Genomic DNA, 23,050 nt, shown 5'->3' with positions numbered 1-23,050 from the left:
TGAGTTCCAAGATTGTTGCCGTAGAGCTCAGCATCTGTCAGACCAGAGCCCTGGCTGACCTGATGAGAGAACTCATCTTGCAACAAGAGTTATGTATTGAATGGTATTTGTGTAGGCATTCATGTGGTGCAAGTTCAGTGCAACCCAGGGGTTCCAAAGGTAATCAGAGAATTATTGTTATGTTTAGGTACAGAGGGATATAAAATGCTTTATACTGTAAGGTGCAAGTCTTTCTGTAATTACAGAAAAAAATGTAGAGGCATAGAAGAACATATTAAAAATATACAAAAGATTCTGATGTCTGGAATTCTGCAGTTGAAAGGTTTTATGGATAAATTATGCCCCAATTTAAATATACTTCAAAAGCAGTGAAAAGGAATTACTGTTTTGTGCTGCATTTTTAAAGTGTCTTACATGGGTATTTAGTTTCATGTGAAAATCTACTGGATGATACAGTATAAAACTTACAATTTGTTTTACTGTTTTATCAGAAACAGTTATGTCTTTACAGAGGCAATGGCTCTTCAATCAATGAGTATTGTCAGGTGCATTATGGATAGTTTAAGGGCTTAAGTACCAATTCCATCTTTGCAGGCGTGTAACAGCTATAGAGGGAGTCACTAAAGTTTCATCGTTGCTTCTTTCTGTGGAAAAATTTTAAATGATAAAAATGAACATACAAAGTACTGCAGGTCTAAACTAATCAGCTGGCAATGTGCACTCTTTTCAGAGAGCAAGGCCAGACCTGTTCTTCCCACACGTACAGGACAGGATGAGGGTTTGCAGGAGTCTAGGTGGACCTTAGACAGGAGAGAGGATTGTCCCGAGTAGTTTGTGGCTCTGCATCTGGAACAAGAAGCTGATAGGGTTGATACTACAAGAGCTATAGTCTTACAACAATGGCTCACTTTGTTTCAGTGGGAGATGAGACCTTTCTTTCCACAGTGCTTCATCATCTTCTGTGATGCCCATCCCTTGTGTATCACATCTTTCTACACTAGGAGTTAAGTGCTGCTGGGCAAAAAGGGCATCTTTGCCCTTGGCAGGGACATTTCTCTGCTGCCTGCATTCTGATACCTTAAATCCATTTTGTGTTGTATGTAGCTTTTGTACCTGAGAATTGATGCTGTAATAATCTGCATTGCTGGTGAGATGCACAGGATGAATATCAGAAGCAATTAGTGTGCCCCACAAAACATGCCTTCACAAAAAATTTATTGCACTGTAAGCTGTTTCTGTCTCAGTGAAAAGCAATCACATATGCAGGAAAAAAAAGAGATAGACTGCTGTACTTGCGTTTGGACAAGAAGAATTAAATGCAGAAAGTAGCAAACAAGAATTGGCAAAAGTTGCTGTGTATGTTGTTTGTATAAATGGTAGACGTAAGGACAAATTTGTGGATTGCCAGTTTACTAGGAGATCTTTTGGCTGCAGATACAAAAACTACTGAAAACCAGGCGGCTACTCCAAAACTCTCTAATTCCTTTCTGTATTTCCTTGATGTTTTGTAGCTGTGCAATGGTGGATCCGTGACTGATCTTGTGAAGGGATTTCTGAAGAGAGGCGAAAGGATGAATGAACTTATAATTGCTTACATTTTACGTGAAGCTCTGATGGTAAGATAAGCTTTCAGTGAAAGTCAACATTCAGCTCATATTTTTTTCCTTAAATGAATGAAGATAGTCCCCCCTAATATAGATCACTGTCTTCTGTTATAGCAGTGTTTATTGAAATCAAGGTGATGTGTAATTCAGATGGTTCTTTTTGAGCAGGCAAGGTAAAGAACAGTTAATCTGTTTTTTTCATTATTAAGAGAATGAACCATTTCTGACTATTGATCAGTTTTCTTAGTAAATACAGTTAAGCATCAAAATTGCTTTTCTTTTGAGAAGTAGCAGAAACATAATTAAAATACTGTCCAACTTCTTGTGTCTGAATCCAAAGTATTTTTGTAGTAAAATATCCACATATCTAGTGAATTCAGATACCACTGCAAGAATTTTTTTTGCTCATCAGGATCAAGTGTCTTTATCATTTTCTTGTAACTGAAACTTTACTTTCTCCAATGAAATTTAGGCTTTAGCAGCTCTCTTTATGCTCTAAAGGTATAATGTAGGTTTATAGTGCTATTTTTTTGCTTTCATCTTAAAATTTCTATTTGACATAAAGTGGAGCAATTAAAAAAATATCTATTCCCTGTGGTGTGCCAAATAGTTTTCCAGTAAGAATGACATCTCTGTGGTTTTGCATTAAAAAATGTTTTAATTTTTTTCATAGTTTTCTGCCACTTTATTGTTTCTGCAAATGTATTACAGAGGACAGAGCTGTTATTAAAAAGTTCATGTTTACATCTCACCATCCAGGGACTTCAGCATTTGCATGAAAACAAAACTATCCACCGTGATATTAAGGGAAATAATATCCTTTTGACCACTGAAGGAGGAGTCAAGCTTGTAGATTTTGGTATGTTATGTTTACTTATATATACAAACAATGTTTTACATCTGAAGTATGGAAAATAAAATAAACAAACCAGAAAAGATTAACTATGTTAATTTTTTGTTGACGTTCTGAGTTCCTCATTAAAAATCACTTGGATAACCAAAGTTCCTTTTTTTAACCTGATAGACATGTTAATAATTTTAGTAATGCTGTTTCAGTAGTATGGCTAACAAATAGAAATTATAATATGGTAGTGGTAAGTGCCCAGTGCTTTGGGGCTCACTGTAAGTGAGGTGGCAAAGTGAGTTAATAGGATTCCAAATGAGGTTGATGTTTAGTTCCTCCAGGACCATGCAATGGGACTCATTGAGATTAGGAGCTGATAGGAAAAAGCTTCATGTTGTATAAGAGAACACTTAGAACTTATTTAAATACATATACTCAGATGCATGTATTTCATTCGTTTGATTTCAAACAAAACAAGAGATAGTTGAAGGCAGTAGAGGGAGGAATATTATATAGGTAAGCCCCACTTTCCAAAGTCTGGGAAGACTAACAGATTTTGGCAAATCTAAATCTACGAATTGGCATTAAAAGGGTCTGTTCAAGTCTCTTAGGCCTAAAGTGATTCTTGAATGCTGTCACCTGGTGTCACCACCAAAAGGGAAAAGGAGACACAGGTAAGTGGATGGAACCTGTTATCAGCCATGCTACAGTGATTTGCCTTAAAAGTGTATTGACTTTCGTTTTATATGAGGGGTATAAAAATTTGCAATGCCTGTTGTTATGAACTATTATCTTCTGATAGCACACTGTCTTCTTATGTTTAAATTTATTTTATTGGTCACTATTTTACAGCACAGCAGACACAGTAAATATAATATGCCATTCAGCAGATGGAAAATCTTTATTTTTCCTTTGCCCTCCTATTTTTTTAATGAGATTGATTCAATTGATACATAGCAATTGTTTAAACTAATAATTTTAACTACCTTTAGTATAGTATCTTCCTGACAGTAGATAGTGTTTATGCAACTCTCATTACTTCACACACAGAATCCCCACAGCTGTTAGGATTAGTAATTCTTCTGAAATGTCATGTATTTCTGTTATATTTCTCAGATAAAATCTTTCATTGGAAAGTCTGGAAGTTTAATGTGAGGCAAAAATCAATATTTTTGCCCACAGGCTTTTAATGTGTTGTGCATACTACTTTTTTAAGGTGTTGAAGGCAATTAGAGCTGCATAGGATCAATGCTTCTGAAAACTAATTCACTTATGCAGATGTCAAAACATACAAGCTGTAGGGATGAGGACCTGAATTCTTTATTCCCCAGGTACTGCAATCTGCTGATAAGGCTGTAATTGAAAAATAATCTTAAATTCTTGTGGGAAAATTGCCATGCCAAAACACAGATTAGAGCGTGTACAAGAAACAAATATACTTACACACACATTTATGTGGGTTCAAAAGGGGCCTGCAATACCTGCAGCAGTCCTTTCTCTCAAAGGAATATGAAAATGGCACCTTAACTTAGGAATGGATTGACATTTTCCCTGGCTTTTTTTTTTGTGTCTTTCTCAAAAAAACCCCACCCCAATCTTAAGCCAATAATTAATAGTTTCAAGTGGAAAAAATTTATACAGTCTTCACTAAATCACCATGGAAGACATACCAGTCACCCTTCAAGCTGCTGTTTAAGGTATTCAGCTGGGATTTGGGGGATTTGTGTCTTCTACTTAAGAGGATTTAAACCCACATTAATCAGATTCCGAGATCATTTTTTAGCCAGGAATGTGAGTTGATCAAAATCTCTCATGTTGGCACTGCTACAGACTGTTGTACATAAACATTTATTGGATCAGGGATTGAAACTCATAGCCATCTTTTATTATACAAGCCTGTGAATTGGCTTCAGAATAAGATAGACGCACAGGCACAGTCTCCTTTTTAACCCAGTAAATACACAGAGGAAGAAAAATTTTTAGTTTAAAGTGAACAAATTAGTACATGGGGCCAAACAAACAAAACCAACCCAAATAATCACATCGTCCTTTCTAGTGTACACACAGGTTTTCTGTTGTGGAGAGGGGAGCAGAGGCAGTGAACCAAAGATTCCTTCAACCACCAAACACACATGACCAAGGAAGTGAGCCCTTCCCAAGATAATTTTGTCTGTGCCATTCTCCTGCATGCTGGATGCTGCTGAGATGTTCCTGAAGAAGCCTTTGCTGTTCTCCCCTGATTCTTTTTATGGTGGTTTTCTTCTGAATAGGGACATAAAACTTGTATCTGAAAGATGGGCCTGTGAAGTGTCTTATGGAACACAAAACTAGGAAAGGACCTGTTCTCAGTCTGTGTGTGTTGTGCAATCATTTAACTTGAACTTGTGCCTTTGTCTTTTAGGTATATTTAGGAAATTTTTAAGAGTCATAACTGAAAAAAAACCACATTAATTAAATCACTTTTGAAAATGGCTTTTCTTTCCTTCATTGTTTTTGTGCTCTTTGAACTTGGTGTGTGGTGTACTGCCATTGTGGGACCTTCCTTGCACAGCAGTACCAAGTTTTCAGAAGCTTTATTTTGTGTCAGTTTATACACATTACCTTACAGTCATTGTACCATAAGTGTTTATGTGTGCTAGGACCATATTTTTTGAACACTAAAGAGTCTGTAATGGATAACCTTCACAACACCTTTATGGAGAACTGAATTACTTTGATTCCCAGTTAACAACTGGGGATCTGAAACTTCGAGAGACTGAGTTGCTTGAGGTGACACATCAGGTGTGTGGAAAAGCTCTCCCAAAGTCCAGGCTAACAGTCTGAACTGTTCACATTTCTAGAGGTACTGATAGTTAAAGAAATGAGAAAGACTTTGAAAGAATACCATGGCTGTGCCTCACTCAGATTGTTTTGAAGAGTGAAATTTTTACTTTCCTTAAAATTTTGCTGTATCATTACTTAATTACCCCAGTAATATTCTCGTGTGTAAGAAACACCCAATACCAGATTAATGATGAAATCAAGTCCAATGCCTGGAGGGAGCCCACAAGAAAGTCAGAGAGAGACTATTTACAATAGCATATAGTGACAGGATAAGAGGGAATGGTGATGAGGCAGGAGCAGGTTGCCCAGAGAGCTGTGGGTGCCCCATCCCTGGAAGTATCCAAGGCCAGGTTGGATGGAGCTCTGAGGAACCTGCTCAAGTTAAAGGTGTCCCTGCTCATGGCAGAGCGTTTGGAACTAGATGACCTTTAAGGTCCCTTCCAAACCAGGCCATTCTATGATTCTATAACATCTCCACATCAAAGCTTCTGCAGCTTAATTGCTTATCGAGGAGCTGCCAGATAAAGTTTTAGTTTAAACTGTCCAAGCCACAAGAATTTTGAATACTGTTACCAGTGATACATTCTCTCTCCTCACATCCATCCAGCAGAGAGAAACAAAATAAGTTTTATTTTCTACAGATAATGAGTAGCAGCCAAAGGGATCTGCTGTAAGTACATCCCCTGATCACAGATTCAGTCCCTAAATTCATTAAACTTCTAAATGCATTAATAGAGTATATATTTTCTTTGTAAGAGAAGAAGGCTGACTGAAAGCAGTCTCACTACCTGAACATTTGTGGGAATTAGCTGTTAAACTGTTCTGATAGAAAACCTTTGGGGTAGAATCTTACGCCTGCAAATCACAGCAATTATGCTCCAAGCAAGAAGCATCCTCTATCACATCATATACTAGCATTATATTCAAGTGTAGCTGCTATGTTTTCAGTACAAGATAGGGATTTGATAGAAAAATATACATTTAAATTAAATTCCCTGCAGCAGTTTCAAGAGTGACTGCTATATAATCTATTGTATAAAAAGAACTGGAGGCAAGCAAGGTGTGAATTAAATTCCTTTTTGATAAATATTCTTAATTATATTCAGAGTTGCTTATTAGTGTTCTGGGAAGGAACTCTTTTACATCCATTTCACAGAACTCTGGTTGTATGCAGTGGATTGATGTTAAAGAGACAGGTTTCAAATGAAATTTTAGCCTCTAAAGGTGCAGAAAAGCACCTTATGAAATTTTAAAAAACTTTCAGCATGTAAATCAAAATAATTGCTATATACCTTTTGAAAGTCGTGTGACGAATTTGCTGCCTAAATATCTGTCAGTGTCTGATCTTTTTCGTCAGTTAAAAAGCTGGCCTGAAGTCACTTGCACACCTCATCTGTAATAAAAATTCATATATTCATCTGCATCTTATAATGTGTAACGAATTTCATAGGAAGCTGAGGGTATAACATTTGCTTCTGCTGACAAATACTTGCTTCTTTGAATAGTCCCTCTCAATTCAGTTTCTTTTCTTAAAATCAGGATGGTGCTCAGGGCCTTTCATGTATTAATGTTCGTGTAAGACACAGTTCTATAATGTGCTGTTCCAAAATGGGAGAAAAGAAACTTAGCTGTATTATTATTGTTATTATTTTAACTTTGGTCTGAAAAAGTCCAAGTGACATTTCATTTTGAAAGATTTGAAGTTATTTCTGAAATCCCCTGCCATTACAGCGAGTCTGGGAGTTTGAAAATCAGAGCTTTTCGTGCTTATATGTTATTGAATGAAGAGAATCCCAGAGGACACAACTCCCTATCAGCAAACTGGACCAAGTAGCTGACGTGTCAGGAGTCATGGAAGAAAGAAACATTTTTCCACTAAAAGTTTTGAAACCCTACAGTCACATGGCAAGTGATTCTTTTAGCTACAATGAGGAGACTGTAACACTGATGGAAAATTTGGTTTCAGCTATGTTTTTGAGGGTTGACCTTGTGGGCTGATCATCTTGACCAAGAGCACAGATAGCTCATACTTCTTTGGGCCTACTGAAGCCTGCTGTCAGAGACTAGAAATATCTCAGGATGAACAGCTGTTGCCTTGGAAATGTCCAGAAAAAATATAAGTGTAAATTAAACTCCACTACTTTGGAAATGCATAGTTTTCCAGAAGCACTTTCTTGCTGAAGGCCGTGCCTTTCTATGCATCAAATAAAAACATGTAGTTAGACTTCTGATGTTATTACTATGAAAGATCATTGGGAAAAAGAAGAAGTAAGACAGTTAGATGGATATTAGAAATATTCAAGTTCCCATAAGGAAAATAAAATGTGAGAGGACTCATTAAATCTTTAGAATTCAAGCCTATTTCTAACTAACTATGTGAGATCCCATGATTCCCCATAGTTCGCCCAGTACTGTAACTGTGGGAAAGAGGATATTGAAAAGGATTGGCACTGTCCATTCTCAGTTGTTTCTCAAGCATTTTCTTAGTGGTACCTAAAACTCTCCATCATTAGAGGCTCTGGATAAACAGTGCATAAGAAACATCTTAGCTTTTAATAGGTAAAAGAGATTCCAGTGAAAGACATGGAAAGAAGGTAACGCAATCTCACTGCTTCTGGCAGATGGTGGAAAATTACAAGCTGTGCTGTGTGCAGTTAATAAAATAGTGACTTCAAGGGTTCCTTTAGTACTGTGGATAAATAGATTGCATAATTAAAACATGTATTGTAATATTAATGAAATATATAGTGAAAGTAAGGTGATTTTTGTACTTCAAACATGCTTAGTCTGCTTTTTCTGCTTTTGTTTCAGTGTTGGATTTAAAAGTTTTGTTTGAATATTGTCTTACCATTCCAAATGCAGTTTCAGGTATCCCAGTTTGCATGCAACTAGCACAGTTTTATCATGGATAGTAGCCTGAGTCAATTAGAGATTTAAGCTGAGTATTACTCATTGGGGAAAAAGTGGTTTGGGGGAGAATACGGTATTGCTGTATTTAGACTCTGAAAACTGACATTACTTTGTTTAATACTTTAACTATTTCTTTTATCTAACTTGGAAACTGCAAGTAGGCAGAGGTCAGCTTTTGTGTTTGGAGTGTAATTCAATTATTATTTTGCTATGGAGAGAATGATTACTCTTTTTTTAAAGCTATTTGAAGTCTTCCAAAGTAAAGAGCCAAGGAAATCATAATATTGGCCTTCTTCAGATGGCCTTATCTTTATTCAGAATTGCAATTTGGTGAAACCAGTCAATGGTCAATGGTAAGACACTTCTTTGGTAGTGTATTTTTATATTATCTCTATGTTCACTTTAAAATGCACACATAATTTCGTTTGTGCAATACTAAATGAAAGTAATAATTTCATAATTCAATTGAGTTATTAAAATAATTTTTTTCCCCTAGAAAGAGTAATTCTGCCAGCATTCTATTGTTTCTCTGCAGTGGTGCACTACTTCTTCTTTACAAATTATGGACTGTTACTAGTGCTTTACCACTACTAGTGATCAGTAACAACTGATCAACAGAAGTTAGAATACACAGGTGTTTTTGTTTTGTTGCCTGATATTTATGCCTATTCTGATACAGAAATACAGGCCAAAATATTTAAAATTCTGTGACTGTACTAAACTCGTTGAGTTTTTGATGTGTAGATGAGCCAGCAGCTTCTATAATGATAACACAAGAGAAGTAAAATTGGTTACACTGTACAGCATGTCCCAGACAATGGGGTCAATCTCAATGTAATTAATGAGTCTGTGGTAAGACTCCTTCTTAATAGTTCCATCTGCTTAATTGTTCACCTTTCCTGGTTTTGTGATGCATGAGGGAGCTTTCTGCTGATCTTGTGGGGAAAAAAGTATCTGGAATCTTGGGTCAGAGACTGGTGGGGAACCACAGCACTGAGCTTCATCCTTTCCCTGTGACACCTCACCAGCCCTTGTGTTCTCTTGCTGTGACACAGTGCTGAGGCCTCTCCCTACCACAAATAGCCTTGATAGATGCAGTTTGTTGGCTGATCACAGATCAGCCTGGCAAGTGTCTGTGGCATGTAGCATTGCAGAGGGAGGGAAGGCTCCCAGGACTGTGCAGAGAATGCACGTGGTACAGGTTGGGCTGCAACGGACAGGGAGTCTAGAGCCACCTTGTGCTCAGTGAGCAGGCTGAGAAGTCAGCTGTGAGTGATCCAAGTTTCAGTGCTGGGGCATTTTAATCTCTGTCCCTTTTAATATACATCACGTCCAGCTGAGATTGAAGAAGACCTTAGCATGACCTTGAGTAGTGTTTTTCCAAACTTTTGTAGATTACTTATTCTGGAGTAGTCAGAATATCCCATTTCATCCTTTTCTGCTTGCCCTGCATTAGCTATAAATGCTGTCAGAATCATTCTGCAAAAATGAAACAATTAATTAAAATAATTTAATTTGAAAGTATTCAAAAATAAAATAATTTTCTTTCTGCCCTTAGCTTACTTTAAGCAATGAGTCATAGCAAGGCTTATATTTGCCTTAGTCATTCTAGCATGCATCCATAATAAAGCTGTCTGCTTCACTGATTCAGATCAGAACCAGACTGTTATTGTGTTGTCATTTCTGCATACCATATAGCATGGCATTCACATGTTGCTGCTAAAAAGCATTTACTAGGAGAGTATGGCAGAAGCCAATAAAAGTAAAAGACTTTGAAGAAAGCTTTCCTCATGAGCAGCTTGTCAAACTGCTTTGAACCCAATCAAGGTAATAATTCCAAATTTTTCAACCCAGGGTTAGCGGGGATAAGATGGATTGCATTGACTTGAGCTGTGGAGCCTTTTCATTGTTGAATGTTTAATTCTTTGTTGAGGGCTTAGTCCTTAAAAACTTATTTTGTGGGCCATGTTTGAATGAAAACCTTTGTGCTGTCCAGTACCAAAAAACAGAAATCATGTGGCCAAATGCTATATCCAGGATAAGCTGTTCATTTGGTCTTTCAAATATTTTCTTCTAGTAGTTCACATAAAGATGTCACTGATGGCTTAAGCATTAAAGAAGCTTGATGCTGAAAGCTGGTATCATATGCCAGAGACACATGAAGCGAGAAAATAACCCTTTCTGGCCACCAAAGGTTTCCTCTTGATTTTCTCATGGGTCACAAAATAGTAATCTCTTGAGGTTATTAGAAACCCTCTGATCTCATATGTGTATACTAAAGCCGATTCATTTTTTACCTGAAAGTTGATCCCAATGACTCATTTGTACTGAAGTATTCCAGTCTTGAGGTTTTTAAATATTCTATTCTATTAGCATAGGTGTTGCCATTATCCCTGATTATCATAACAGGAAAACCATGTCATAGAATGATGAGAAAAATCTCCAGGGCTTTCCCAGTCATACAGGGAAAAAAATCCTTTTGGGGTCTCAAAGTGGCAGTCAGTTTGAAATCTAATCTATAAGGAAGGCAGCATCTGAGGAGGAGGACTTTCCTCACTGTCATACTGCACTAGGCTGCATGTAGTTGTACAAATCCCTGAGGCTCTAGGGAAGAGTAGTTCTCATATCTAAATGCATCTGGCCAACTGTGCATCAGGAGAACAAATGTTCCTGTGCATCCCTTTCAGGAAACCAGCTGAAGCCCCGAAGCATGAGATTTGATTAGAATCATTGGTGTTGTGACGCACTGAACTGTCAGGAGCATGTGGAGGGGAGTCTGTGGTCACCTGTTCTCCTGGAGGCCATGGGGAGAGGGCTCAATCAGAATCACAGACTAAGGGAAGCTGGAGTATGCTGCCACACCATCCTGCCCAGTCTGTAATTCAGTCTGGATTTCTTAGAGAAAGAAACTGTATTAAACCCTTTTGTTTTAAAAAGATTAAATATCTCAGAAATGTAGTGAACATCCTGTCTTTTTTTAGGTGACCATTTGCCATTTTATTATCAGTATGTACCTAGTAATGATTCTGTATCTATTTAGGATTTTAGTTTTTTTTCCCTGTATGTTTAAAAATGTCTTTTCTTTGTCTGTAATCTTTGTGGTGAGTTTAGTGTGAAAGATACTGGACTTTGATTTCTTTAGCTTCCATTTATATAACCCTGTATTTGGTAGTACAGATTAACTTTTTTATCTCCCTTTTACTCCATACCTCTTGGTTTTGTAGTAAACACCATGGATTTTTCATCTCTCAGGCAGTTCATATACATGGTTTTCTTGGATACTAAGCTTTTGATCTTTCTAGAGTTGTAAAGGACCATTTGCTTATCTTTTGGATATGCCTATTTCAGTTAAAAAATTGCGTCTTGAGAAACTTGAGAAACTCTGGTTTTCACCAAACACTGTGTGCATTAAAATAAGACATAAAGACAGAGAATGTGGTGGCAAAGGACGTAGAAAAGACTGAGGCACTCAGTGTCTCCTTTGCCACAGTCTTTACTTGCAAGATTGGTCTTCAGGAATCCCAAATCCCTATAACCAGTGGGAAAGTCTGGAGCAAGGCAAACTTATGCTCAGTAAAGGAGGATCAGTTTAGAGATTATTTAAAAGAACTGGACCTACACAAGTCCATGGGAGGCACCCAAGAGTGCTGAGGGAGTTGGCTGATGTCTTTGCAAGACCACTGCTGATAGTCTTTGAAAGGTCTTGGAGATTGGAGGAGGTTCCTGAAACCTGGAATAAAGCTATTGTCACTCCTATCTTCAAGAAGGGCAAGAAGGAGGATTCAGAGAACTACCGGCTGGTCAGCCCCACTTTGATCCCTGGGAAGGTAATGGAGCCAATAATCCTGGAAATCATTTCTAAACATATGAAGAACAAGAAGGTGACTGGGAGTAGGCAGCATGGATTTATGAAAAGCAAGTCATGCTTTTTGACTGATTTGATCGATTTTTTTTTGACTCGTCATTTCAACTTTATTTCCTGTTTCTTTATTTCCATCTTATTGGTCAGAACGTGGTTTTAGTTCAAGATTTAATTTGAGCACTTATTACTGAACAGAAGTTCTCAAGCATGCTTTTCTCACAGCAGCTCACCCAAGGAAACAATATTGCCTCTGTGCTCTTTTCACATAAGAGTTTACTTTTGAGGTCAGATGGTCATCATCATCATCATGGCTGGGCTTCGCGAACGAAGATTTGGGAAGGCTCTATCCACATTTGTTACAGGCACATTAGTGACTTAAGAGGCCAATACAAGACAGACATATCCGATTGCAAAAGGCACAGCAGAAAGACTCTTTGGATGGTAAATTCTGCAAAACACAGTTCTTTCTGCGTTGCCTTTTCTCCTCGAGAGTGATCCTGCGTGTGTTCTCAAAGGAGACAGTGGCGTTATAGATGGTGTGTCTCCAGGCCTCCCGATTTGAGGCCAGAGTAGACCAGTTATGTTGATCAATATGGCTAAGGCTGAGATGTTGTTTCAGGGAGTCCTTATATCTTTTCTTCGGGGCTCCTCTCTTGCCAGTGGCAAGTTCACCATAAAGCAAGATCTTAGGAAGGCGGTGGTCCTTCATCCTTGAGACGTGCCCTGCCCATCGCAGCTGTGTTCTCATCAGCATGGCCTCAGTACTTGTGACTGCTGCTTGCTCTAGAACAGATGTATTGGTCACAAAATCTGACCAGTGGATGTTTAGGATTGTGCGGAGGCAGCGTTGATGGAAGCGTTCTAGGAGTCGCAGGTGGTGGCGGTAGATGACCCATGATTCGGAACCATACAAGAGCGTAGACAACACTATGGCTCTGTAAACACTGATCTTGGTACTTTTCTTCAAGTGTTTATTACGCCATACTCTTTTGTGGAGTTTTCCAAAAGCACTGTATGCCTTTGCTAACCTATTGTCTATCTGTCCGTCAGTCTTACCATCCGAGGAGATGAGGCTACCTAGGTTTCTGAGTATTGATGTTGTTTCATAAAGCCTCTGAAACATCTCTTGTAAAACATCAAACCAACCCCTCTTGTCCTTACGGTCCATTAGTAACATTTTCTATTAAATATTTCTATGCTTTCTATCCATGCTAAGTAGTGAAACCTGGGAGAAGCTCTCTGATCTTCTTTTACAGTCTTAGTGGGGATGCCACTATTTGCAGTACAGTTAAATGTGGTTACACACCTGGTGTGTTGTTTGCCATTTGGACTATCAGAACTGCTTTGTTTTAATCTTGTTCTTTCCCTATTGTCTTTTGTCATATGGAATATGAAGGAATTGCATTGGTTGAGGGTTTTTTTAGCAATTTTTCTGCATTTCAGCTGATCTATCTGAAATATTTTGTCTGGATATGTACCATTACTCCAATACAACCCGGAAGAACAAAACAAAGAAATGAGTGTCAAAGATAGCAGCAATTACAGAGGAATTGAGTTATAACTCCACCACTGTTGTGGGGGAAAGTAGCTACTTTCCTGTCTGCATCCTGACAAGAATGGTGGCTTCTTCTAATAGCGAAGCTTCAGGTGCTAAAGGAAAACCTGAAACCATTAGGACCTGTTGCCTCCAGATCTAGTAAAAAGGTGGAGTTGAGTGATTTATTAGGGACTGCTTTCACACCTTTGGGCAAAGAGGCAAGGAAGGAGAGGCCACTTTTCGCATTGAACAACATGAAACAGGAATGGCAAAATATACCTGCCAGCAGGCTTAAGAGGAATGTAGTGTAAAATTCTACTGCTGTTTTACATCTATTTCTCTAGGAGATTAAAGAAAGGTTGGGGAATAATTCAAAGCATTTTAACCTGTTTAGATCTGCAAGGTTATCAGCGTGAGCAGTTTTTGGTCCAGAGACTAGCTTGAGGAGTGATGGAGTTACATGTTCTTAATCTAAAGAAGGTCACAAAGAGGGTGCTTTGGTAGTGAAGTTTACACTGAGGGCACAAATAAAGAAGGGATAAGGAAGAGCTACCCTAAGGAGTGTAAAGACCTTACCCTTTGGGGTAAGGTCATTATGTATAAATACAGTGGCTAACATGTTGCGAATGTGTCTCCCTGCCATGTGTGGAATGTGAATTTAGCACAGTTTATTAGGGCTTGCCCTTCCCTCACTAGAATCAACCACTTAAATGTGAATACTTCTGTCACAGGACATAATCATAAAGTGATGTTGTACAGCCTCCCAATTTAGTGTCTGCTCAGACTGGGCACTATGAGACAAATCTTTCCCAATAATAAGGAGCTAATTTCTGCACTGTTTTTCTTTTATTGAGTGCTAAGGTCAGAAGTAGGTGGCTTTATTCGCAATGTTATTCCAATGTGCCAGTTTTTGCAATGAAAAGCTTGAATAATACTTATAGTAGAAGTGTCCTGCTTTCCAGTTTTTATGTCTGGAAAAATTGTGTAAAATTATGTCTGAAAAAAAAAAGAAAAAATAAAAAGCAGCTATATATCCACAATATTTTCTTTTTGGTGTGCATTGGTACTATTAATGCATTTATAAAGCTCTTAACTTCCGTAAGATTTCTAATTTGCTTGTAATAAAACACCATTTTTTCACATATTTTAGGTTTTCTTAGGACAATAATTTTTTGCAAAAAAGCAGTAGTAAACAGGAAGGGGAGGAGCAAGATGTTTTTGTTTGAAAATATATAAGTTTGAAAAAGCTGGCGAGCTATATGGTTGACTGGTTACTGAAATGCTGGAAGAAATGTTACTAAGTATGGAATTACGTCATCTTTCCTCTATACACAGAAAAAGCCCAAGGAAATATCATTTGTCATAAGACCTACACTGCATAATCTGAAATGCCACTTTAATGCTAAGAGCAGAAGGATTAAAAAACCCAACCAAACAAAAAGCACACAAAAACCCCAAGAGCCTACAGAAAGTAGTGGTGAGCAATTCAAATTAAATCAGTTTTTTACAGAAATAAAAGAAGGGTGAGGAGGAAAAAATTCTTCAGTTTATTTAATAATTACAGTTCAAAGAGAAAAAAACAACAGTGCATAGACAGATAAGACTGAATACATGAATGTTCCTTATCTCTACAGAAAGTTATGATTATTTATAAAATCTGACACTGGAATCATAAAAATTCAGTTAGCGCCTTTCTTTGCCCACAGATCTGAATCCCATTTCCTTGTCCAAGACTGCAAAAAAGAGCTTTGCACAGGGGACTCCCACAACACATAGGAAGGGAGAGGGGAGAGTAGCCTCAGCTCCCTCCAAACCTGAGGATCTCCTGTAATGATGTCTACTGGCATCACTGCAATGGTTTCAGACCTGTGGTGATGTGTGCTTACTAAAGGACGTGTTTTTCTGAGGGCTCAGAACAGCCACAGACTCTGTGAGCCGGAAGCTGGACTTGAGACAACTCCTCGAGGTGGCAAAAACAAAGCCCCTGCTTAGCTGAGCTGAAGCAGGATTGATGGACTTTGTGCTAAGACTCACATTGTCCTGCTTTCCATGGTGCATAACACTGTGTATTGGACTTTCTGTAGAGAGAGAGAGAAAAAGATCCAACTTCCTCAAGGCTGGTGTAGACTAGAGGGAGGCAGCCACAGAAGCAGTGGTTGCACTTGTCTCAAAGGTACAGGCCGGGTCTTTCTTGCTGCCCTTGTTTTCAGATGTTACATTCATTTCTGTGATGGACAAATGCAGATATTTTATGAATCAGAGCTGAACACATAGCTTTAGAGTGAAAAAACAGATTAAACTCTCTGTGGTTTCCTGACTACACTGAAAAAACCCAAACCAATCAAATTCTACCTAGACAGAAGTTTCCTTAATATTTCCACTAGAAAGTTAATGTGAATTGCTCCTGTTATGAACCATTGCAGGGTTTTCAGGAAGATAAGGTCAAGCATGTTCAAACCAGACAGAGCTGAAACTGGCTGCTGGTGGTGCTCACTGAAGCTTCATGTGTTTCAGAATAATGAAATGGCACTCACGGAGTGAAACGGGGTTGTCCCTTTTAAAGAGAAAGCAGATGTATGTATGAAGATAAAATAAGTGAGCTTCAGTGTCAGGCAGATGGAGGTTGGAGCATGTATATGTAGAGCACAGGACCTTTCTGGCCATCCATGATATCAGCACGTTAGAATATGCCTCTGGTGGACCTTAGTGTTGGCTATTACTCAAATCCGTAATAGTTTAGGACTTACTGGCTGAGGGGCTGTTTCTCTCCATGTGTGGGCCTCACAGCTATTTGTGATTCATAAATCCATAATAGTTCAGGACATGCTTGCTGAGGGGCTGTTTTTCTCCATGTGTTGTAATCTTCCCTTTGCATGCAGTAGAGTGATTTCCAACTGATACACCCTGGTTTTGTAAGGAAGGAAATTGGTGGCAGGCTAGTCAGAAGCGTGCTGCAGCCCACTTGAATCCCTAGTATTTCAGTGTTTTTTAATTTAAAACTGCAAGGAATCTTTAAAGTTCTGAGTTCACTTTCCAGCACTTGGCCTGAAATAGTTAATCTATTAAACTACAGCTCATGTTGCAAAGCTGATTTGCAGGCTTGTTGCTTTGAGAATGTGCTTTGAGCATGGAGAGACTCCTGCTTTTGTAAGAATTTTTGAGGTTTCACTGTTTTGTTGTTTCTTCTTTATGGCAGAGTAGTTAAGAGATGAGGATAAGTGTCTTTTGTAGTGTTAACCTGAAATGTAGATATAGATACAGATATAAAATGAAACAGGAGTTTAGTGTCAGTACTGAGCATTAAAAGCTGTGGAAGGTACCGTACTTTTCCACCCTCACTAAAGTGCTTTACTGCTCTCCTAATACAGGAAAAACTCTAATTAACCAGTCAAAATATATGGAGTCAGATTACTAATCAAACACTCATTTAGGACCAAGTCCTGGTCCTACCGAAGTCACTGGAAACAACCTATGTGGAGAACATCAGCTGAAGAAGTTCTGTGTACCTCTGAGGAGTGGGCCTCTCTTTCCAGAAAACTGGAAAGATGTATTTGAAATTTACCTGTGGAGGAAATTGTAGCATGGCGAGACAAGGACATCGCCATTCAGAAGGGCTGTTTTGGATGGAAATAGCCATTGCTCTGATTATAGCTTCCCTTCGTTCTTTTAGGTGTGTCTGCTCAGCTGACCAGCACTCGTCTCCGTCGGAACACCTCCGTGGGCACCCCGTTCTGGATGGCTCCAGAGGTCAGATTCGTGTTTCAGAACATTTTGTCACTGGTATCCGAGCTGCTGTATTCTGCATTTCTGCTCTTTCTTTGTCTTTCTTCCTCACCACTGGTCTTTTCACCAAATGAAACAGCAATGCAATTTTTTTTTAAAAAAGTGTTTAAAAATGTTTTTCTTACATGTTTGCAAGTTAAAATGGGATTTACTTTTGAAATTACAAGCTTAGAGCCAGGGAGCAAGACACCGAATTGCTTACTAAAATGTTAAAGAGTATAGAGTACTACTATTGATACTTTCCAGCCTTCTAAGCTCTGAAACTAGGGGTGTCTCGTTTCTCCATGGCTGGAAGGAGCGAGCCCACGGTGGTACTATGATGCATTACAGCTTCTATTTTTTGACTTCTACACCTGGAAAGTTTTTAATACTGTATATCCATAGCTGACAGCAAGAAATGGAAGAGGTTATTATGAATAAAGTTTACTATGACTCTGTGGAGATTTTTCCAGCCTGAAATTGAAGCATATAAAGATATATTTTAAGCTGAGGCAGTGAAAATATTTCCTTATAAATAAACTTATCTACTTAAACTATTTGTGTCCACACAAGCACATGCAAGTACATCTGTTTATAGCACATGAAACTACTCTGTTTATACACATTTGTTTTTATCAACACACTCTGTTTATACACATTGGTCTAGCCATGTAACTAATGGCATACATGTTGACTTAGATCTGCAGCTAATGGGATGAAAAAATGTAGATTCATCGAGCATTATGGATGAGCTGAAATGTATATGAAGTGCTATGGTCTAGTAACCACGGCAGTGTTGGATCAAGGGTTGGACTTGATGATCTCGGAGGTCTTTTCCAACCCAGTTGATTGTATGATTCTATGAAATACCTTTACTGTGATCTGATGGCAAACGCTTTGTCCAGACCTATTGATCTGGAAATTGGCTGATTTGGCTGAATAAGGAACCAATAAGAGATAGTGAATTCAGCTTCTGCTTTCCGGCTTGTTTCGCTTCATAGAGAGAGCAGTATAGCTTCATTAATTACTTTGCAGGAATAATCCATTTAACAGAGTTGTAGAGTTGCTTAGTTTCCTTCTACTTCCTCAGCCATGGGATGCAGTTTAACACCTTTACCTGAAAAAGTCAAGAATTTGCAGCCTTTTGTCCAACCAGGGAACATCTGGCCAGAGAATCCGGTGTTCATGGACACTTGCTTTCTCTAGTTTAAACACTGCTTTTTTTTCAGCTTTCTAAATGTGTGCATGTCTGTTTATTTCACTGAATATCTCCATCCTGTAAGAGATTCCCCCAGCTCTGGGAGTGCTCTTACATTCGGACATTTGACCATCCAATGACTGTCCCAATCTTTTACTCCAACAGGTGATTGCCTGTGAGCAGCAGCTAGATAGCTCCTATGATGCCAGATGTGATGCATGGTCACTGGGTATTACTGCAATAGAGTTGGGAGATGGAGATCCACCCCTTGCTGATTTGCACCCCATGAGGGCACTCTTCAAAATACCAAGGTAACTTCTTCATCTGTTTATTTGTTGGCAGGTTAGACTGAACTTTTTTCTTAAGTGCTACTTTTCTTCAAACTTAGACTGTATAAGTTTGTGGACTTTCTTCGAATTATTTATACTAGGAGGAGGTTAGAAATACTTTGTCCAGCTGTATTTTCTGCAGGCTCTGCTTCAGCTGTTTGTGCACATTGAGAAGTTCAGAGCTGACTGTAACTACATTTGAGAAAAAGCCGTGAGGCCTTCTCCTGAGGCCACATGAGCGCAGCACTTAGCCAAGTACAGTATATTCTTTTACAAAGAATGACTTATGATAGAAACAGTCTTAATATGCTGCTCTGCTGAACAGGTCCCATACCTGTTTTCAGGAGTTATCTTCTGTCCTTTGAAGCAAAGGTTGTTCCGCCACTCACATACATTTAGGCTTCAGCTTTTCATTAGCTTGTGCTGTTTCTGGCAGTTCCACCACTGCTGTCCTTGGGCAGTGCAAATAACAACTTCTTTTGTGTTTTCTTTGAAGCTGGAGATAAAAGTACCCAAAGTGCCACTTGACAGCATTTCAAAGAACATCAATCTCCAAGTCTGTACGGAATGATCATACTGTAGTTTGTGGATTTCACTCTAACAGCTGGAGCGGTACCACAACATCTGCTGAGACCACATAGTATTCATAAGTGCTTTGAGTCCTTTTCAGCCAAGACACCCAAATTAGTTTAAATTAACTTTAGGTTTAAGAAATCTTGGCTGACTTGGCACTGAAGAAGAGTATGAATGCTCTTCTAACCCTTGCTTCCTATGGGAAAAGCAAACCACTGTGGTCAGTCATTGCAGCTAGGCCTTCAAAAATACTTCTGGCTTATACCCTTACAAGTACTGGGCACCTTTCTGCTCTGGAGAAAATACAAGATCAATATCTTTTCATTACATTAGGTAAAACCTGAAAGTGATAGACTGAACGTTAAGCAGCACTTAAAGAAAAGCAGTTATGACAATTGATTGAAAAGAGACAGCAAGTAACCTCAATGGATTGAAAAGAGACAGCAAGTCACTTTGTCTATTGGTCGTTCATTTATCTTCATGACCATACTCTTGAAATGCCACCTCTGAATGGAAGAAGACTGTCAAGAGCATTTCAACCAAATTACACCTAGAATAAACAGCTCCAACAATAGAAAAGAAAGAAGTCATATCTATTTACAATAGGTCTGTGTTTAGACCTTCATTTCTGATTATCTTCTGATGAATGAGAAATAATTAATAACAAGTCAGTTCCTTCAGACACTTCATTCAGCAAGTTGATTAACTCAATCTTTCTGGGGAAACTTAAAATAGAATTTCTTTTTAAAAATTCTCTTAAGAAAGTATATTGTTTCAGGCTTGAAAAAAGAAACTTGCCATTATAAGTGAATAGTGATTAATGGGTTGTTAGTTTAATTTCCGTTTATTGATTTGATTGAAAAAATTATAGTGGTTCTCAGCTACACTTGGTAGATCATCTCAGTGCTATTTCTCCTTATTAGTTACACAAAGTAGGAGAACCAGTGAGGCATTGCATCATCTACCCATGCTCCTTTTACCAGTGGAAATCAATATCTTTTTTCAGTGGCCTTCTAAAACTCATTACTTAGCCTACCTTCACACACTGTTTTTGTGAGGTGAGTAGTTTATTAACTTATCATCATACTGATCTTTGCAGGAATCCTCCTCCAACACTACAACAGCCTGAACTGTGGTCTCCTGAATTCAATGACTTCATTAACAAGTGAGTAACAACTGAGACCACTCTGATTTAGTATGAAACATGTGCAAAAGTCATGCGTAAAATATCTCTGTATTCTTTGTGGAAATCTGTTGCAACAAATACTCTTCCTTAAAAGCCTAATTTGTAAATCCAATTTGACTTCCAAGTGAGGCTCTAGATTTAAAACATGAAATAACATTTTAACACACTTGACGTTTCTTAATTTAAAGAATATTTAGTTTTAAAATGCAATAACTTACCTTCTTGGACTCATCAATTTTGTGAAATCATATGAATTTTCAGTGCAGAGCTGTTTTGATTAAGATGGATGTATTTATTATGGAGGCACGAAAGAATTTCAGAACTTAACTTTGAACTCTCCGTGATCATATGTGTTTTTCTGCCAGCACAGGTGCTTGACTAAAGATTATGAGAAGCGTCCAACAGTATCTACTCTTTTGCAGCATGATTTTATTAAGCAAATTGAAGGAAAAGAAAACGTGCTACAAAGGCAACTCATGGAATTTATTGATGTTCATCAACAAATGGGAGTCACTGAAAAGGCAAGGTAAAAGTAGCTAAAAAGTGTTGATACTTTCACTGTTTCAGAATGGTTAGTACTCAGAGAAATATTCAACTTTTATGGCTTTAGCTGGCCAAAAGATAGAAAGCTTAATACTGGGGGTCCCAGTACAGCCAATGGAAAGACAGCAGCATCATGATTTGCATGTGGGATGAAACAATCTTTAGAAGTACCTCCCCTTTCACCTGTGACTCAAAATGCAGCCTTAGCATCCCAGCTTTTAGAAAGCTAAGGTTAGGTGAAATTAATGTTTGGCATTTTCTTACATTTGCATGGTCAGCTAATGTTTAGTTCCAGCAAGTATGCTAAAAAATAGCTAGTCAGGTTCCTGCAGTAATTGGATTTTCCTGACTGAAAGAAATTATAGTGGTAGCAGACCTTGTTTTGCAAACTTCAAATCTTATGTCGTATTGAATAGATACTTTCTTTCTTCCACTAGTATTTGGTAAATATCAGTTCTGAATGAATCACTTAGCACCTGATGGCTTTTATTTAAAATACTTGAAAATGGCTTGGCTCAATTTTACAATTGAAAAAACGCCACCCAGTGCATTGATGTATCAGATGTGAAATGTAGTAGATTAGTATTGATGTACTCCTGGTGTGACTGCTCCTGTGCTTCAAGGTAAAGCATGATGATTTTTCTTTTTTTTAAATAGAACATGAGTTTTAGAAGACATTTTGTCATTATCATCTGTATGGAAAAAGCTTATTAAAATCTGCCACACTTCTTTTCACACATTTATAGCAATAACATATACAGCAGTCTTCAGTTCTAATTCTGGAGAATTTTCTTTTCTCTATGCTTTGAGGATATTAATAAAAATCTATTTCTAAATAATTTATTATATTCAAGTTTTCTTCAACTTTAAATGAATGTGGGACGAGTAGTACTTTCTCTTTTCTGGCATTGCGGTAAAAAAATATGCAGTTGGCTTAAATTTGAGCCTCAGGCTGGGTTTGTATGCTCTCTGTATTGCAGACTTGACATTTGCTTAATCCAGAAAGATTCTCGAATTGAAATAAACTTATCAGATGCCAGTGCTGAGCACTAAACCAGCAACATAATCCAAACTTTAAAAAGTAGTTATTTATAAAACACAGGAAAATGATATATGGTAAAATAAGTCCAAACCACTAAATTATATGAATTAAAATCCTGATAACACTTGTGATATTGGTTATTTTAAAGCCTAAATAATTTTTAAAAGTCAAGCTTCTAAGTCAATTAGATACTCTGACCTTTTTTACCCATTTTATAGAACTCATGTTTGTTTTATATCATCTTTTTTTTTAATCCTTTTTTTTCATGTAAATGCTGCATAAAGCAAACTACATGAACTTTTTTTTCCTATACAGTACAAACATAAAATGGCCCAATTTGCATGTGCATAAAGAAGTCAAGTGGCACAAGAACAGGATGATCTACTGGTACTTTCTCTTTTCTGTTTAGACTGTGTTTTATAAACTTATGGCTCTTCATGCAAACTAGAGTTTAAGGGAATGTATTAATATGTGATGAAGTTACCTATACTTTTACAGTTGTTCAAGTGTAACTTCTACATAAATTTTCCCAAAGGAAATCAGAATTTTCACTTTCAAAATAATAATAATTTCTTATCTGAAACCACACCAAAAATTACTTATTTAGCTAAGTGTGTAATTCAGTTGACATGGTTAAACTGATAGCTTAGTTCATATTTCAGTTTAGTGGTTTAAAATACTAAAAAATAGTATTTCCAACCTAAATGATTCTGTGATTCTGTAATTTTGTGAAATATGCTGTAAGACTGACTACAGAATAGCATTTGGGGGGTTTTCTGCTGTGAAAGATAAAAGATTATACAAAGATCTTTGAATTCAGTAACCATACTTTTTAAA

At 37.8% G+C, this 23,050-nt stretch overlaps 1 protein-coding gene across 2 annotated transcripts in view; it reads left to right on the top strand.

Annotated features, from left to right (window-relative positions):
* The window catches only part of MYO3A (myosin IIIA), a 119,636-nt gene that overhangs the window by 29,871 nt on the left and 66,715 nt on the right, over window positions 1-23,050 (top strand). The window contains exons 4-9 of one of the 2 annotated variants that reach the window (XM_039380741.1): window positions 1,512-1,616; window positions 2,364-2,463; window positions 17,251-17,327; window positions 18,706-18,851; window positions 20,542-20,607; window positions 20,999-21,154. In XM_039380741.1, the coding sequence (XP_039236675.1) occupies window positions 1,512-1,616; window positions 2,364-2,463; window positions 17,251-17,327; window positions 18,706-18,851; window positions 20,542-20,607; window positions 20,999-21,154 (650 nt within the window). Of the gene's footprint in view, window positions 1-1,511; window positions 1,617-2,363; window positions 2,464-17,250; window positions 17,328-18,705; window positions 18,852-20,541; window positions 20,608-20,993; window positions 21,155-23,050 lie in introns of those variants that run through there. The other variant, XM_039380742.1, reaches the window with a different exon arrangement.

This window comes from Pipra filicauda, unplaced genomic scaffold (assembly GCF_003945595.2).
Source record: "Pipra filicauda isolate LSUMZ 115617 unplaced genomic scaffold, ASM394559v2 scaffold1_size10287979_pilon, whole genome shotgun sequence".
Lineage (NCBI taxonomy): Eukaryota > Metazoa > Chordata > Aves > Passeriformes > Pipridae > Pipra > Pipra filicauda.
Note: the sequence above shows the minus strand (reverse complement) of the source record. Positions and strands in the feature narration are given on the sequence as shown.